The sequence below is a fragment of the Brugia malayi genome (assembly GCF_000002995.4).
Source record: "Brugia malayi strain FR3 genome assembly, contig: Bm_v4_ChrX_scaffold_001, whole genome shotgun sequence".
Classification (NCBI taxonomy): domain Eukaryota; kingdom Metazoa; phylum Nematoda; class Chromadorea; order Rhabditida; family Onchocercidae; genus Brugia; species Brugia malayi.
This window is the reverse complement of record NW_025062479.1, coordinates 16,273,011-16,290,325: the sequence shown is the minus strand read 5'-3', so window position 1 is coordinate 16,290,325 and position 17,315 is coordinate 16,273,011. Positions and strand designations below refer to the sequence as shown.

Here is a 17,315-nt window from a genome sequence, read left to right as displayed (position 1 = left end):
TTTAAAAATTTGTTGTTGTTAATACGGCCAGTAGTATTTTAAGTATACTAAATATTTAAGTAAGAAAAATTCGTATAAATCACCGAGTGTAGTTAGTCAGTAGCTTAATATTTTAGTAACTAATTACAAATGTAATGGAAAGTTGTTTGGTAAGCCTAGGCAATTATTAAAATTTGAGTAACGTTATAACACAATTCATGGAATTTCGAAAGTCGATCCTTTCAACGGATGTCAAAAACTATTCCCGTCCCAGTTCGTTTTCTGTTAGAGTATGGTTTGTTGTTAGCTTTTGTTAACAGAATCTTGATCTGTTTCTTTCTTTCTCTTTCTCCCTCTCCCTCTCAACGCACATCCTTTCATTTTCTTTCTGTTTGAAGAATCGAATTATTAACATATACGTAGTATGGGAGAAGAGGAATAGCTTAATAAGGATTTTAACATATTCCACCAATTGTTCCCGTTCCTGCGAAAAGTGGAAGATGATGAAAAAGGGTGGAGAGAGAGAGGGAGAGAGATATATTAAATGAAAATTGAAAGTAATGTTTTTCTGCTCATCATTTACTTCTTTATATCGGTTCTGGTTTCAGCTGTACCACTGAATGCTAACGGTGATGTTGTTGTGTGATTAAAATCTCAATATAGGAATTTATACAAAATAATACTGACACAAAGGAGTAGCTTAAATACCGCTTATATACGATTGTTGCAATAATGTCATTCAACGAATGAAACAAAAGAATGCTTAAAAAAGAAAGCAATATGGTTTCACTTATTTTCTTAACAAATAATCATTGCATACGTCAACAAGCACTAGTAATTAAATTTACTTCACCAAATTCACTAATTTATTGAAAATAGTGAGTTACATGCACATATTAATAATAAAGTACAATGTACTGCGTATTCATTTATCATTTCTTTTGTAAAACATTCCTTGTTCCGTACAAAATTGAAATAGTTTCTACAACAATGTGAAATATTTTGTCATATATCATCATGACTATGCATACACATAAACAACAATGACAACATTCATCTGTTTCTTCTTTACTCATTCAAATATCGATATTAGTCCTTCTTGTGTGTGTACATGTGTTTGTGTCTATGTCTGTTTGTGTATGTATGTAGGTGTATGTGTGTATATGGCTGCAGTTAAAGACTGCGGAGTTTCGTATCGTTTTGCAATTTAGATTCTGTCGTTCCCTCGTCTCTTCCAACTCCAAACCTAACATATCTTTTCATTTGGCCAAATCTCTACTCACCATTATTTCGGTGACGACTGATATGAATCAAGAGAGATGTGATGTGCGTGTACGTGTTGAAGAAAAGTGTTGTGTTTGTAGTAGTATGAATGAACCTTTGCTGATTGATTCATACTGAATTTTCTCGGCTGTATATTTCAACAGTGTTACTTATTAAAAGTTGATTTTTTCTCTTTCTCTTTAGATTAATTTTATATCGCATCAGATTATATTATTCAAATATACGGAATAATTAAACGTGAAGAGCGATATGGCTCAGTCAGGTACAATAGCATCACCACCAGAACCTGTTCTCGAAGTTCCACCACCCCAGGAAATTAAGATTCTTGAAAGTGCAGAAGATATTCAGGTAAATTTATCGAATGAACTACTAGAAATGTTAATAGTCATGATGAATTAAAAGTGAAACAGCATAATTTTATCAACCTTACTTATAAAACATAATGCAGCTGTATGTTGTTGATAATTTGAGGTACACTATCTTACTGTTACCGTTTAATGTTTTCTTAATTCTGAGGGTGAGAAGTGAGGTTTCTGTGACAGATAGGTGAAATAATTGGAAAAATGAGAGTTAGGTGGGGTAGAAAGGACAAATATTACAAATAAAGCAGTGCTTGTGCTTTTTGGTTGTTGAGATGTATAAATATTTCTTTTGGAAATTTTTTTAAATGGTTTACAAAAAAGTATGTAGTGTTTCTCGTCTTTCATGGTTATTTCCTTTTTGCAGAATCGTCGAGCTGAAGTGCTTGGGCATTATGCACAGTTTAAAGAATTTGCTCGTGCTAAACGTGATCGTTTGGAAGAAGCACGACAATTCCAGTACTTCAAACGAGATGCGGATGAGCTGGAAATTTGGATACTTGAGAAGCTGCAAACAGCATCAGAAGAATCATTTCGAGATCCAACTAATTTACAAGTTTTTTTTTGCAAACTTTTTTGAGCATGATAATACATAATTCTATAAAGCAGATAAATCATTATTTAATGTAAAGAATCATTAAAAATTTTGCTGAAACGAGCACTAAATCTCGTGAATAGATTTTATGAAAGGAAGTTTACATTTTTTTTTTTTTTTTTTTTGTTGAAAAAGTTTATGCATGATTGCTGTTTGCAGGCAAAAATCCAGAAACATGAGGCATTTGAAGCCGAAGTCCATGCACATTCAAATGCTATATCGCAACTTGATAAAACCGGCACTGATATGATACAGCATCAACATTTTGCTTCGGATATCATTAGGGTGAATGAATTTTTCATAGACGATGATCATTATGAATGTTGATTATTCCCTGTTAAAATTAATAAAAGCGTCTCGCTTTATTAGGAAATCGAGAGTTTTTTGAATGAATAAGGGAAGTAGCAGATAGATTTTTTGCTGGAAATACTAGATTGAAATTAAGGAATAGACAACGCTTTGAAATTAACAGATAATGGGAAAAAAGTGCAAGCTGTACGGAAAATTATTTTTTTGTCTGAGAAGAACGCTTAGGTTTAAGGCAATGTAACAGTTCAAGGTAATTAATTGTATAAGATAGTATAATTAATACAAATTTTCAGTCGCTTTTAGATTGTAAGGGCAGCAGCTTTTATCTTTTTTAGGAAACTTAGTGAGATAATTTTTCTGATGTGAAATGGCATCTTCTAATTTCAGAGACGACTACATGAACTCCATTCGCTATGGGATCAATTATTTTTCAAATTAAAAGATAAAGGAATTAAGCTTCAACAAGCATTAAAACTTTTACAATTTATGAGACAGTGCGATGAAGTACTTTACTGGATTCGTGATAAAGAGGCTTTCGTTACTGCCGAAGATTTTGGTCAAGATTTGGAACACGTTGAGGTTTCTTAGTTTTGAAAACGTTTTATGAAGCAACGTTTTTACACAAATTTTTGTCGAAAAGATCACTTGTTTATCGTTTAGGTTTTACAACGAAAATTTGAAGAATTTTTGAAAGAATTGGGCAATCATCATTATCGCATAACGGAAGTTAACCAGGCAGCTGACAAGCTTATTGACGAAGGCCATACAGAGTATGAAACTATCAGTCGGAAAAAAGAAGAAGTTAATGATGCTTGGCATCGTCTTAATACTCTTGCTGCTACTCGGTAAAATCTTTTTACACTTATTTTTATGTCTAGACAATTTTTTTTTTTTTTTTCTGAATCTAACCAGTGTTAAAAACGGAAAGCTGAGTCAGAAATTCAATGCTTGATTTCTAAATTCTGAACAGTTTTTGAATTCCAGACGCGAAGGTTTATTTGGAGCACATCAAGTGCAGCGTTTTAACCGTGACATTGATGAAACTTTGGCTTGGATTGGTGAAAAAGATGCTACGCTATCATCGGATGATTATGGACGAGATTTGAACAACGTACAAGCGTTACAACGTAAGCACGAAGGAACTGAGCGTGATTTAGCTGCATTAGACGCTAAGGTTTATTTTTCCTAATTGCTTTTAGATACTAAAATCATTGAGGTCGAAAAATGAGTTCCACGCAGTTCTGTATATATATTTTTATATATGTTCCCACAAAACCAGGAAGGCAATGGTAGTTTGCAAGATTATAAGAAGTCACACTGATTATATCCATTCTTGCAATAAGAATGTGGGCGTGCAATGCAGTTAAATCTAGGTATAAGTTGTATCTATTTAAGACGGTTTTTAGAATGAATAAATAATTTCTACTGGAAAGGATTTCTTCTAGATGACTTCGCTTTCGGCGGAAGCGGAACGGCTTGCGCAGGTTCATCCAGATCGAGCCGATGCAATAACTACAAAAATGAACGAAGCTAGAGAACAGTGGGCAGCACTGAAGCGGAAGGCTCAAGCTCGTAAAGATGGACTAGATCGCTCTTACAACCTTCATCGGTTTATTATTTATGAATAAGGATTTGATAATGAGATACCATCAAAAGGAAGTTAAATTTCAGACTGAGAACAAATTATAAATTTGTGGTATTTGGAACTAGTAATGGAAAAACAAAGAAAATCAAGACCCACTAAGAACGGATTTTGACCAATTTTGCTAATAAAATTCTACAAGTTTCAGATTTCTGGCAGATTATCGTGACCTCTGCTCCTGGATTAACGATATGAAAGCAGTGATATCGGCCGATGAATTAGCCAAAGATGTTGCGGGCGCCGAAGCTTTGCTTGAAAGCCATCAAGAACACAGGGTTAGTCGTTGGCAGTTTATATCCTTAGAGCGTAAGAGTTGTTGTCCAGTGATATTTCTGAAGAAGTTCACTTTGGTTGTTTGCATATTATGTGTTTTAGGGTGAAATTGACGCCAGAGAAGATAGTTTCATGCAAACAGCGGAAGCCGGACAGAAATTACTAGACGAAGGAATTGAACAATCTAATGAGGTTCGGGATAAGTTGACACATTTGGCGCAGGAAAAAGCAAGCTTACTTTTACTATGGGAAGAACGACGAATACTTTACGAACAGTGCATGGATTTGCAACTGTTTTACCGTGATACTGAGCAGGTGAGTTTTTAGAAATGATAGTTTATTCATTGAATGATCTGCCTGATAGTATGTCTTTGCATTTAAAGTAGCTGAGAGCTAAATGAATTTAGTGGCATTTCCGACGTAGAACTAGTTTTTATACTTATAGCGGATAGAATGAAATAAAAGTAGTCCTATATAAAAGAAGTATTTCTATATACCAGTATATGCAGAGGAACATCTGTTTATGCTATAATATGCTATTCTATGCAAATAACATTGCAATATGTATATCCTGCAAGTTATTGTGGGGTTGTATACAAATTTAATGTTGGTCTTCTTGCTGACTTGCATTACTATTCTATTTTACAACTAGGTCGGCATTTATCAAGTGAGTAATGAATAGCTAAGGCTGAAACATTTTCAGGCTGAAACATGGATGACAAAACAGGAAACATTTTTATCGAATGATGATTTGGGTGACAATTTGGATAGTGTTGAGTCACTAATTAAAAAGCATGAAGATTTCGAGAAATCCCTAGCTGCTCAGGAGGAAAAAATCAACGCTCTGGATGAATTCGCTACAAAACTGATACAGGGACAGCATTACGCTGCTGGTGATGTAGGCCGACGACGAGCATCACTTCTGGATCGTAGAAAACAGCTCATGAAAAAGGTAAAGTTCATAGATATCGTGAATGCATGCTCCAAGTTATTTGGATGTAATTTCGATTAAGCACCAAACGTTTTGACCTTTCTCAGAAGCACATTTTATTTAACGTAGACGTCATAACGATTTCTTTAGGCATCAGAACGACGACATCAGCTTGAGAATTCTTACCGACTGCAGCAATTCGATCGTGATTGTGATGAAATGGTTGGTTGGATAAAGGAAAAATTAAAGACCGCTAAAGATGATTCGTATCTTGATCCTACTAATATCAGGTCGCTTATTGCTGTGTTACAAATTTCAGCTAGTACATTAATACTCTTCATATAACCGATACATCTGTTAGGCTTCTTCATTCCTGTTTTGACTGTTCATCCATCCATAAATGGATCTCATTAAGTATCAATGTATCAATTTATTTAATAATTTAATGTTTGTTTGCAAAACAGAGTGCTACCTTAGAGTTTGCTTTTTTTTATGTTAACTTCTCTAATCTAGGTTTCAGTGTGTCTCAAATTGCACTAAGGCAAGTGCCTTAGTGCAATTTGAGCATATATGTATAATATTTGCATTAACACTAGATTTAATATTAGTATTTTAGTCAGCAAAAAATACCTTATTTATTTGTAGAGGAAAACTGCAGAAACATTTGAATTACGAGCAAGAACTGAAGGCCAATAAGAATCGTTTGGATGATATTAATTTAGTAGGATCTTCACTGGTTAAGGAGAAGCACTATGCTGCATCACATGTGCAGGACCGTTTGAGCGAGGTGAATGGTATGTGGGATGAGTTGGTTGATGCCACTGCCAAGAAAGGTGCAAAACTGAAAGAAGCTGGAGACCAGCAGCAGTTTAACAGGTCATAATATTTATCAAATGATTAGATTCATACGAGATTTGGGTTGATACCAAATTTGGTTTTTTCAATCGCATGTGTCGGTACGATGCTGACAATATGTTTGGTCGTCACAAACTTTCTTGTTATTTTTGTAGATGATTGTAGCTCTTTACTTGTTTAAAAAGGCATATTTTAGGAATATTGAGGATATCGAATTATGGCTGAGTGAATTGGAAGGGCAACTTGCATCTGAAGATTATGGAAAAGATTTAATTTCTGTCCAGAATCTCCAAAAGAAGCTTGGCCTCCTTGAGAGTGATTATAATGCTCATCAGGATCGTATTGATGTTGTTAAGAAGCAAGCACAGATCTTCCATGATGGTGGACATTTTGATGCACCAATGATTTTGCGGAAGGAAGAAGCATTACGTTCAAGGTTTCTTACTGCATCAGTGATATGTTATTGTCTTAAAGAAGGCAGCTATTTGCTTCAGTTTTTTGGTCCTTATCGAATTGTTACTATGTTTACATTCCCTTCAGGCCATTTGAGAAGGATGAGATTTAATGATGTTAATTATCCTCCTTTTGCTATTGCACAACTTATTTAATATTGTGATTCATCCAAAGTGAAAAATTCTACTTTTTTATATAGAAGTACTCTACTATTTTTTTAAATATATTTTGGGAGTTTTTTTCTTTTTTTTTTTGCAAGTATTTTTTTTCTTTAGGGCTATTGCAATCCAAAACTATTATTGCAGATATGATGCATTACGTGACCCGCTAAATGCACGAAAAGATAAATTGGGTGAATCACTTCGTGGTAACCAGTTGTTTAGAGATATTGATGATGAATTAGCGTGGATTCGGGAGAAGGAACAAATTGCTGGCAGCTCAAATCGAGGTAAGCTAGGCACAGTGTTTCTTAATTTCTTCTCATCTACAAACATTTTAAGTGTTTCAAAGTTCAGCTTAAAGAATGCTACGATGCTACCATTTGATAGGAACAGCAGTGGTAATATTTTTTAGGACGTGACCTAATCGGCGTTCAAAATTTGATCAAAAAACAGCAGGCTCTAATTGCTGAGATTGCAAACCATGAGTCACAAGTTGAACATGTCGGTGAAGCAGCAGAAATAATGGTCAGACAGGGCCATTTCCTTGCTGCAGATATTCGTGAAAAACTCGCACAATTACGCGATGGCTGGAGAAATTTGAAGACGAAAGCAGATAAGCGTCGGCAGGATTTGGATGATTCATTACAAGTAACGACATAAATTTTGTTGCTTTAGTTTGTTATGTTACTTAACTACAAAATGTTCAGTCTCTTATTTGATTTTGAATGGCGTCAGGTTTGACAACTTACATTTTAATGCTAGAGAAGCAAGGAAGATGAAAAGGAATCATAAGTGTTTCAAAATGTTGTAGAATGTAGCTTTGTTTAAAATATATTCAGCCTTTGATATTATAAGAGAATGTTATAAAATGTCTTTCAAGTTTTTGGTGGTGTCGTCAATGGTCAATATTATTTCTTTCAGAAATAAACTTACCTTTTTTGAGGCTCATCAATATCTCGCTGATGCAAATGAGGCTGGATCTTGGATGCGTGAGAAAGAACCAGTTGTTGGTAGTACTGATTACGGTAAAGATGAGGATAGTGCAGAGTCATTACTTAAGAAACATCGTGCTCTGATGTCCGATCTGGAAGCTTTCAAATCAACAATTGATGTAAGAAAAAAAATCTGAATTCGAAACATATCAAGTAATGATAAAATTTCTCAAAAGACTGGAACGGTTTTTTCAGCCACGTATTTTCTGGATATAGTTGGATTTCCTCGAACTGGAAGAGATTATTTAGATCTTTATCAAAATAGAAATATTTCAGTCTGGATTACAATTTCAGGAATTACGTAAACAAGCTGTTCAGTGCAAATATCAGGAACATTCAAGTGGACAGCTTGGACGGGAATGTGTCATGGCATTATATGATTATACGGAGAAATCGCCAAGAGAAGTGTCCATCAAAAAGGGCGATGTTATTACGTTGCTGAATTCATCAAATAAGGTATTACATTGAAAAAAATTATGCAATTCATTTATTGATTTCTTGGTTTTATCATTTTCGGTATATTGACTTTCATCACATTCATGTTCTTAGGATTGGTGGAAAGTAGAAGTAAATGATCGTCAGGGATTTGTTCCTGCTGCTTATGTAAAGAAAGTTGAAGCAGGTGCAGCACAAAGAACTGCATCTGAACAGGTAATGGTTGGAGTATATTTATCATAATTATTCGGGAATTGATTGACGTTTAAATTTCATGTTGTGAGGAAATAAGTTGCCTATGAAATAAATGCATTATGGATTAATTACTCTCATTATAGTCGTAATTTACTGACTAATACAAGGAATGATCAATGTTATTCATTATTTGACACTTGACATAAATAGTACTGGAACTACCGATTGCTTCGAATCAGCTTAGATTAATGAATTGCGATGTTCATCAAGAACGTTTCAAGGATTGTTATTTGAGAATTTCCCATGCTTTGCTTAATGTAAAAATTGAATGCATTCATGCCTGATTCCAGTGGGTTTCTTTAATTGGATATAAGCTGCAGGGTCCATCATTGATTGGTGTCAAGCAAGGTGAAATTGAAGATCAATACCATAAACTTGTTCTGCTTGGTGAAACAAGAAAGCGAAAACTTGAAGAAGCTTGTAAGGGCTATCAGCTGCTTCGTGAAGCTAACGATTTAGCAGAATGGATACGTTCGAGGGTATAACTACTTTATTGGAACAATTTTGAAATTCGGAAGTATGAATAGAAACAGTCATAGGAGACAACTGTTTCGCTATCACTTTGATCTTTAACGTTTGATTTTATTATCGTAAACTATATTAAGAATAGTTAATAAGTTTTAAAATATACTTTTAATATGGAATTAATACCGTAAGTACAATTTTACTTACCAATTGATGTGGGAAATTTTCCCAAGTAAGTGGAAGGACATTTAATTGAATTACTGGAAATGATGAATTTTTACACATAACCAAACTTTGATCGTTGGCTACATCTATATATATCAGCTGACAGAACTGCGTCATACTTTTCAGGAAACAGTTGCTGCGCAGCAGGAAATTGGTAGCGACTTGGAACAAGTGGAAATACTGCAAAAGAAATTCGATGATTTCAAAGGTGATCTTAAAGCAAATGAGATACGACTCCAAGAAATGAATCAAATTGCAACAGCGCTAACATCAGTTGGGCAAACTGAAACAGCAGTGCGAATTCGACAACAAATTGAGGTTTAAATTTTGGTGGTAAATAGCATCTAAAGCACAGGGAATAAAGCTATCATGCTTTCAAATATTGTATTTTCTTGGCTGCAACAGAGTTTTTGTTGTTTCTGATTAGCTAGATATATGCATAGAAATAAGGTTTTTTCTTTTAAATATGTAATTCATCTAAAGTACATTTCCTACTTTATCTCCTTTATAAAATTTTCAATTTGATAATTTACATCTTTAATGAGTTTTGAGGATTTGAATGCCCGTTGGCGTGCATTAGAAGAACAAACAGAACAACGTGAGCAGCAACTTGGTTCAGCTCACGAAGTTCAGCGATTCCACCGAGATGTTGACGAAACGAAGGACTGGATCGTAGAAAAGGATGAAGCGCTTGATTCTGAAGATTTTGGTCGTGATTTACGATCTGTTCAGGCATTACAAAGAAAGCACGAAGGCGTTGAACGTGATCTGGCAGCATTGGGCGACAAGGTGTAACCGGTTTTTAATACTGTAATTAGTAGAAGTCTGTGTCCTTGCATTTCAGTTTTTTATCCACTATTAGCGTGAATACTTTACGGAAAGGGCTCATTATTTTGTGGAAAGTAAGCGAGATAACTCGGCGGTGCTAGAGCATATTGATCGTCATTTTCCGTAGGTTTTGTTAATATTTCCCATCTATGCTGTAGATCAAAACGTTAGATGAAAAAGCGAATCGTTTGCGACAAACTCATCCGGAAGCAGCAGAACAAATTTATGATTTACAACGAGAATTAAGTGAACAGTGGAACCGTCTTACTGCAAAAGCGAATGATCGTAAAGAGAAGCTTCTGGATAGCTATGATTATCAACGGTTTCTGTCGGATTTTCGTGATCTGATGCAATGGACTGCAGCAATGAACCAACTGGGTTATTGATTACATAATAAAAATATGAACCGACTGAGTTATTGATTACTTAATTAAAAATAAATACTTCCTTGTTATGCTTTAGTTTAAAAATTCGTACTTTTCGGTTTTCTATAAGTATTACTAAATGTCGATTAATCGAAGAGTTTGTTTGAAAAATGTTATATAGCGTTTGCTTTAGTTGTGGCATCAAATTATGGTTCTATTATGGCTCTCTATGCTTTTTCTCTCATTAAAGATCAAAAAATTTGTGTCGTGAATAAGCATCTCACTTTCTGGAAAAAGTGTCCGGTCCATTTTTGAGTAAGGGAGGAGGACAAAATACTATGTTTCGGAATCCAAATTAAATTGTTATAGCTTTGATTTTCAAACTATACCAAGCTCGTTTTCAGTATCAAGTGATGAACTTGCTAATGATGTCACTGGAGCAGAAGCATTGCTCGAACGTCACCAAGAATACAGAACAGAAATTGATTCACGAGCCGCGACATTCGAAGTGTTCGAACAATTTGGCAATCAACTGTTGAATAGCCATCACTATGCGTCAGAAAATATCAAGCATCGTCTTCAAGATGTTACTGATGCTCGACATAAACTTGAGGAGTGAGCTTATGGAATCATTTTATTAAACATATGAGCTTTGTTCACTGAAATTAAAGGTACGCAAAATTGATTGCTATTAAACGGAGAATTATACGTGGATGATTAGAATCACATTATTTCCGAGCCTTGATTGCTAGCAGTGAATGATCAAACTGTTGTGAATTTTATACTTTTGCAGTTCTTGGGTCCATCGTCGACATATTCTGGATCAGTGTTTAGAATTACAACTGTTTTATCGTGATTGCGAACAAGCCGACACTTGGATGAGCGCACGAGAAGCATTCCTGAGTCAAGAGGACACAGGTGATAATGTGGAGAGTTTGATCAAGAAGCATGAAGACTTCGATAAGGTACGAAATTCTTTGTAATTGTTCAACGTTTGTATTTGTAATATATGTTCATATGTCAAACAGTGCATACTCTTTGTTATTGTCTTAGAGAAGTAAACGATTCAAATTTTCTTTTGACGCATTCGTATTTTTAGGCTATAGCTTCGCAGCAAGAAAAAATATTGGCGCTCCAAACGTTTGCAAATCAACTGATTAATTCGGATCACTATGACAAAAATGCTGTAATCGAGAAACGTGATCAAATCTTGCACCGATGGGATTGTCTGAAAGCAGCTTTAATTGAGAAACGCAGTAAATTATGTGAATCACAAACGTTGCAACAATTTTCCCGTGATGCAGATGAAATTGAGAACTGGATTGCTGAGAAATTCCAAGTTGCTCAAGAAGAAAGTTACCGTGATCCGACTCATATTCAACAGAAACATCAGAAACAACAGGCATTCGAAGCGGAACTTGCTGCAAATGCTGATCGAATCGCAACTCTGATTACTGCTGGCCAAAATCTTATTGACAGCAGTAAATGTAGTGGGGGCGAGGTAAACAATAACAAAACTACAATTTTTTTTGCAATCTATCTCACTGAGCTTTTCTTTCGTATTAGCTTATTTTATCATAACTTCAGGATGCTGTCTCACAACGATTGAAAGCTTTGAACGATCAATGGGAATTGTTGGTGAAAACAACTTCTGAGAAGAGTTATCGTTTAAAAGAAGCTAACAAACAGAAAAGTTTTATGGCAGCTGTTAAAGATCTCGAGTTTTGGCTTGGTGAAGTTGAAAGTTAGTTTTAGGATTACTTTATTAATCTTGACAAACAAGGAAGAAATAGCTTGGTGCATGATATCACGACTGAATTTTAAAAAGCACTGGAAATGCCTGTGATCAATACCAATAAATATACGTTGAATTGGACACTGATAGTGGAGAACGACCAAATGTCTTGGTGGAGAATAGGAATGGAAATTTTTAACAAAGTTTCGCCTTAAAAATTCAGAAAAAAAAAAAAAAAAAAAACTAAACGGAAGATGAGTTTAAAAAAATGCTTTTTTAGGTTTACTAGCATCCGAAGATTACGGCAAAGATCTCACCAGTATAGAAAATCTCTTAAAGAAACATCAACTCTTGGAGGCTGATATAGCAGCGCATGCCGATCGTGTTAACGAAATGAATATGCAGGCTGATAATCTTCTTGAAAGTGGACAATTCGATCAGCCTGAAATTAGCAATCGTCGAAAGGTAATTGTGGAACAAGATTATTTTTTTTTAACTTCTGCAATTCTTTTGGTGAGTCCCCATTAATGAATATGATTTTTGCAGTTTTATCATAAGAGATTTTGTTTTCTGATCCTTTGTTTGATTTGTCTCTTCGAGTACTTTACATTTTGAAATTAAAACTTATAGATTTCACAAGGCTGGCCTTTACTGTTTGCTATGTAATTTAGATGCATAAATTATTCCGGTCCTTCTTTTCCGTTGAATTTTTGTCGATTCATGTCGCACATTTTTTTTCTGTTTGATTATGTAGAACAATTAGATTATAGCAGGATGTTGTAAACAATAAACCCACATTGGACTTTTAAATTAAAAATTATAATTTTGCAACCATTATGTTTGTGGATCAATGTCATGATTTCATTTTTATTTACTCTTTGTGGCAATTTACAGGCTATAAACGATCGTCATGAGAAAATTCGTGAAATGGCAAATATTCGTCGCGACAAATTGAATAAAGCTATTACTGTTTATCAGTTTTTGCGTGATATGGATGATGAAGAATCATGGATTAAGTGGGTTTTTCTTGTTTAATCTTACTTTAAGTCCAGGTTTTTATAATTGGAAGGAAAGCTGTTTACTTGTCTTACAGGGAGAAGAAATTACTTGTTTCGAGCGACGATTATGGACGTGATTTGACTGGTGTGCAGAATTTGCGCAAGAAGCATCGTCGCCTTGATAATGAACTAGTTTCACATGAATCACAAGTAGATCTTGTTCGTGGAAAAGGCTTGGAATTGATTAATCTTTCGGATAGTGCTGCTCCGGAAATAAGGAAAAGAATGGAAGCATTGGAAGAAAGCTGGAATGAAATACGAAACATTACTGGAAAGAGGTTGATTTATCAGCTTATTAAAATCATTTAAAGTTACGTATTTAAAGTGAAGGAAGCATTTCTCAATGAAAGTTGGAGTAGAAAGGCTAAATTCTAAATATTAGTTTGGCTTTTGGCGTTTTTCTTTTTGAAGCATATAATTTTAGACAGCAAAAACTTGGTGAGAGTGAGGACTTCCAAATATTTGTGGGCAAAGTGGAGGAGGAAGAGGCGTGGATGAATGAGAAGCAACAAATTCTATCATCAGATAACTTTGGTGAAAATATGGCTGGTGTGCAAGGTTTGCTGAAAAAGCATGATGCTTTTGAAGCTGATCTTGCGCTCCACACGCAGCGCATTGATCATTTGATCGTTGAAGGGCAAAAAGTATTTGTTTTCTTCACTATTGAATCTTGGAAATTAACTAGCTATTAAAGTATAATTTGGTCAAGCATAAAACATCTCTTTGTAATTAAATGTTATAATTTACTGAACAAGAAGTAACGTGAAATGAGTCCAAGTGATAAATTATATACGACGACTTTGCTCAAGTAATAGTTAGACTTTATAATGACTTTTAAGGTACTTGTAAAAGTACGGAGTGGCCCATTTGCAAATTTTTGGTTTTGGGTATTCCAGGAAACTTACAGTCTTGGGTATTTTTAAAAATCACATATTCTTGAAATTGACAATTACTACTATAATTTTCCAGCTAATTGATGACGGCAATCATCACAGTCCAAGTATCAAAGCACGTTGTGATCAATTAAACACACGTCTTGATGAAATCGTTGAGTTAGCTCGACGTCGTCTACAACGTCTTCAAGATAACAGCGCTTATCTGCAATTTATGTGGAAATGCGATGTCGTGGAAAGCTGGATCGGTAGATACTTTTTTCTTTTTCTGGTTATTTTTTGCACAGGTTTGAAAATCATTTCAAACCTGTGCATACATCAGTATGCAGTTTTTGTTCTAAATTTAGTTGGAAGAAAAAAGGAAAAATTTTTTCAGCGGAGAAAGAGCAGCAAGTACGATCTGATGATTTTGGACGTGATTTGTCGTCGGTACAAATTCTTTTAACTAAGCAAGAAGCATTCGATGCAGGTTTAAATGCTTTTGAGCACGAAGGTATCCAGCGTATTACGGAGCTGAAAGACCAACTCGTAAATGCTCATCATGCTCAAACACCGAATATCGAGAAGCGGCACGGAAATGTTATTGGACGATGGCAGCAGCTTCTTGCAAATTCAGAAGCAAGACGCCAAAAGCTATTGAAGATGCAAGATCAGTACAAACAAATTGAAGAATTATACCTTACTTTTGCAAAAAAGGTTAATACTTTTTAGAGCAGTATTTTCTGAATTATGAAGCCGAACTTTTGCCTGTATTGTTGAACAATTTTCAAGCACAAGCTGTTAGACTATTGTTCACTAATATATTAGTTCTACATTATCTGTCTGGGTGTTGTTTAATGGTATACGATTTTTGAAAGATTAAATTCTTCAATATTATTCGTTCTACTGTCAACAAGCAAAAAATTTATAAGAGTTATTTAAGAGTGAATTTCTATAATTAAAGTGATGTTTTCAGGCTTCCGCGTTCAATTCATGGTTCGAAAATGCGGAAGAGGATTTGACAGATCCAGTACGTTGTAATTCACTAGAAGAAATTAGTGCTTTACGTGAAGCTCATGCTGAGTTTCATAAATCATTGTCAACGGCTGAGGAAGATTTCAGACAATTGCAATTACTTGACAAACAAATTACATCATTCAATGTAGGACCAAATCCTTATACATGGTTCACAATGGATGCGTTGGAAGAAACATGGCGCAATTTACAAAAAATCATTAAGGTTAACAGATTCTTACACTTATATTTAGAACGTCTAAAAGTTATGTCAGTTTATTTAATTCGTGTTTATAAACTATTCAAGATGGCAAACACAAAAATTTATTAAATATTGAAGAAAATTTCGTAAATTTTACTTTTCTATTGTTTATGCAATTCAGGAACGTGAAATGGAACTACAGAAAGAGCATCGTCGGCAGGAAGACAACGACAAATTACGCCGTGATTTCGCTCGTCAAGCGAATGCGTTCCATCACTGGCTTACCGAAACTCGTGCAGCAATGATGGAAACCAGTGGTACACTTGAAGAGCAACTCGAGCTTTTGAAAAAGAAAGCAAGTATTTTTTGTGAAAGCTTTTTAAGCCTTTTTATCTTAATTTGGTAATAATTTTCTTGATTTCATCCACCTATCTTTGAGATCTTTTCTTACATGAGGGACTGCCATTATGTTATTTTATCTCTTCTTTTATGCTCATCTTTCGCTTTCCTTAACTACTTCTCTTGCGAGTGGTTGATTTTGTGAAAGGAGCTTACATTCAGATTTCTTCACTTATTTTAATTTGTTTGTTACAGGCGGTAGATGTGAAAAACAATCGTATTCAATTAAAGAAAATAGAAGATTTAGGCGCTCTTTTAGAGGAATATCTCATTCTGGATAATCGCTACACGGAACATAGGTTTGCGTTTCTTTAATCTATATTTATCAACCCATCTTTACATTTCTCGTTATCGCAAATTTTGCGCTTAGTCTTTTAATAGCCAAAATATATTGCTCTATTTAAATAAGTGGATAACTGTATGAACGAATTTATAGCACCGTTGGATTAGCTCAAGCTTGGGATCAACTCGATCAACTTGCAATGAGAATGCAACACAATCTCGAGCAACAAATTCAAGCACGCAACCAATCGGGTGTAACTGAGGAAGCTCTTCGAGAATTCTCCATGATGTTCAAACATTTCGATAAGGTTTATACATTTCAAATGATAAAGGAGTCCTAATCATGGAAATTTTCTTGAGTGTCATGAGAAAAAATTTTCTGTACTTATCATTTTATATGAGGTTTTTCCTGAAGTTATTCTTTGACATCAATAAATGTTCAGGAGAAATGCGGACGTCTTGATCATCAGCAGTTCAAGAGTTGTTTGCGGGCACTTGGTTACGATTTGCCAATGGTTGATGAAGGACAACCAGAACCAGAGTTCCAGCGAATTTTGGACATTGTAGATCCGAATCGAGATGGATATGTTACGCTACAAGAATACATGGCATTCATGATCTCAAAAGAAACTGAAAACATTCAGTCAAGTGAAGAAATTGAAAGTGCATTCCGAGCTCTGTCGAAAGAATTCCGGCCATATGTTACGGCTGAAGAACTGTATGCGGTGAGTTCAATTTTTCTGAATTACAAAGTGTTGAAACTGTTCCTATTGAGATTTCTTAGATTTTTAGTGATATCATATCATTATAGGGAAAAATAACTTTTTTCTTGGAATTTATTTTTCTCTTAATCCTATTTGGACGCCTTTATTAGAGTATGATAAAAAATATTTCGGGAAGTTTCGAATAAATTCAGTTGCGTGTAAGTCTGCTCAAGTTACTTTCACGACGGTGCCGTATTCAGTTTTGAATATAGTGTCTGGCGATATTAAAGAATAAGAAAGCGAAGTGATAGGAGATTTATCGCTTATACAAAGATATATAAGTGTTGTTGTTAAACTGCTGAAAATTTTTGCAGAATCTCACCCCCGAACAAGCAGAGTACTGCATTAAACGTATGAAGCCGTATACTGATGCCATTTCGGGTCGATCGATGCCGGGAGCTTTGGACTATGAACAGTTCGTGCATACTCTCTTCCAGAGTTAACTACATTCTTAATTTCAAACTTATGTTCATTTATGTAATGTCCTAGACTGCATTAATCCAAACATGTATCTCTCCTGGGGCTTCTGGTGAAGAGTTTTTGGGAGAACTATTTATTTACATGTTTACCATACCCAATAGTT

The 17,315-nt window shown here is 34.9% G+C and overlaps 1 protein-coding gene across 1 annotated transcript; it reads left to right on the top strand.

Moving 5' to 3' along the window:
* Positions 1-1,512: 1,512 nt before the first annotated feature.
* Bma-spc-1 (Spectrin alpha chain, putative) lies at positions 1,513-17,175 on the top strand (the record flags this gene model as incomplete). Its single annotated transcript, XM_043075060.1, has 38 exons — positions 1,513-1,611; positions 1,990-2,178; positions 2,377-2,502; positions 2,914-3,105; positions 3,187-3,371; positions 3,511-3,700; positions 3,972-4,135; positions 4,317-4,443; positions 4,544-4,756; positions 5,145-5,393; positions 5,523-5,662; positions 6,018-6,248; positions 6,424-6,663; positions 6,986-7,128; positions 7,254-7,489; positions 7,785-7,952; positions 8,128-8,289; positions 8,383-8,484; positions 8,844-9,002; positions 9,340-9,531; positions 9,766-10,002; positions 10,200-10,419; positions 10,811-11,021; positions 11,200-11,371; positions 11,506-11,907; positions 11,994-12,150; positions 12,422-12,606; positions 13,036-13,157; positions 13,235-13,477; positions 13,624-13,843; positions 14,169-14,340; positions 14,469-14,788; positions 15,048-15,311; positions 15,469-15,642; positions 15,882-15,985; positions 16,123-16,276; positions 16,412-16,693; positions 17,047-17,175. 38 exons carry the CDS (start codon positions 1,513-1,515, stop codon positions 17,173-17,175), a joined length of 7,275 nt encoding a protein of 2,424 aa, XP_042930994.1.
* Between the last annotated feature and the right edge of the window lie 140 nt (positions 17,176-17,315).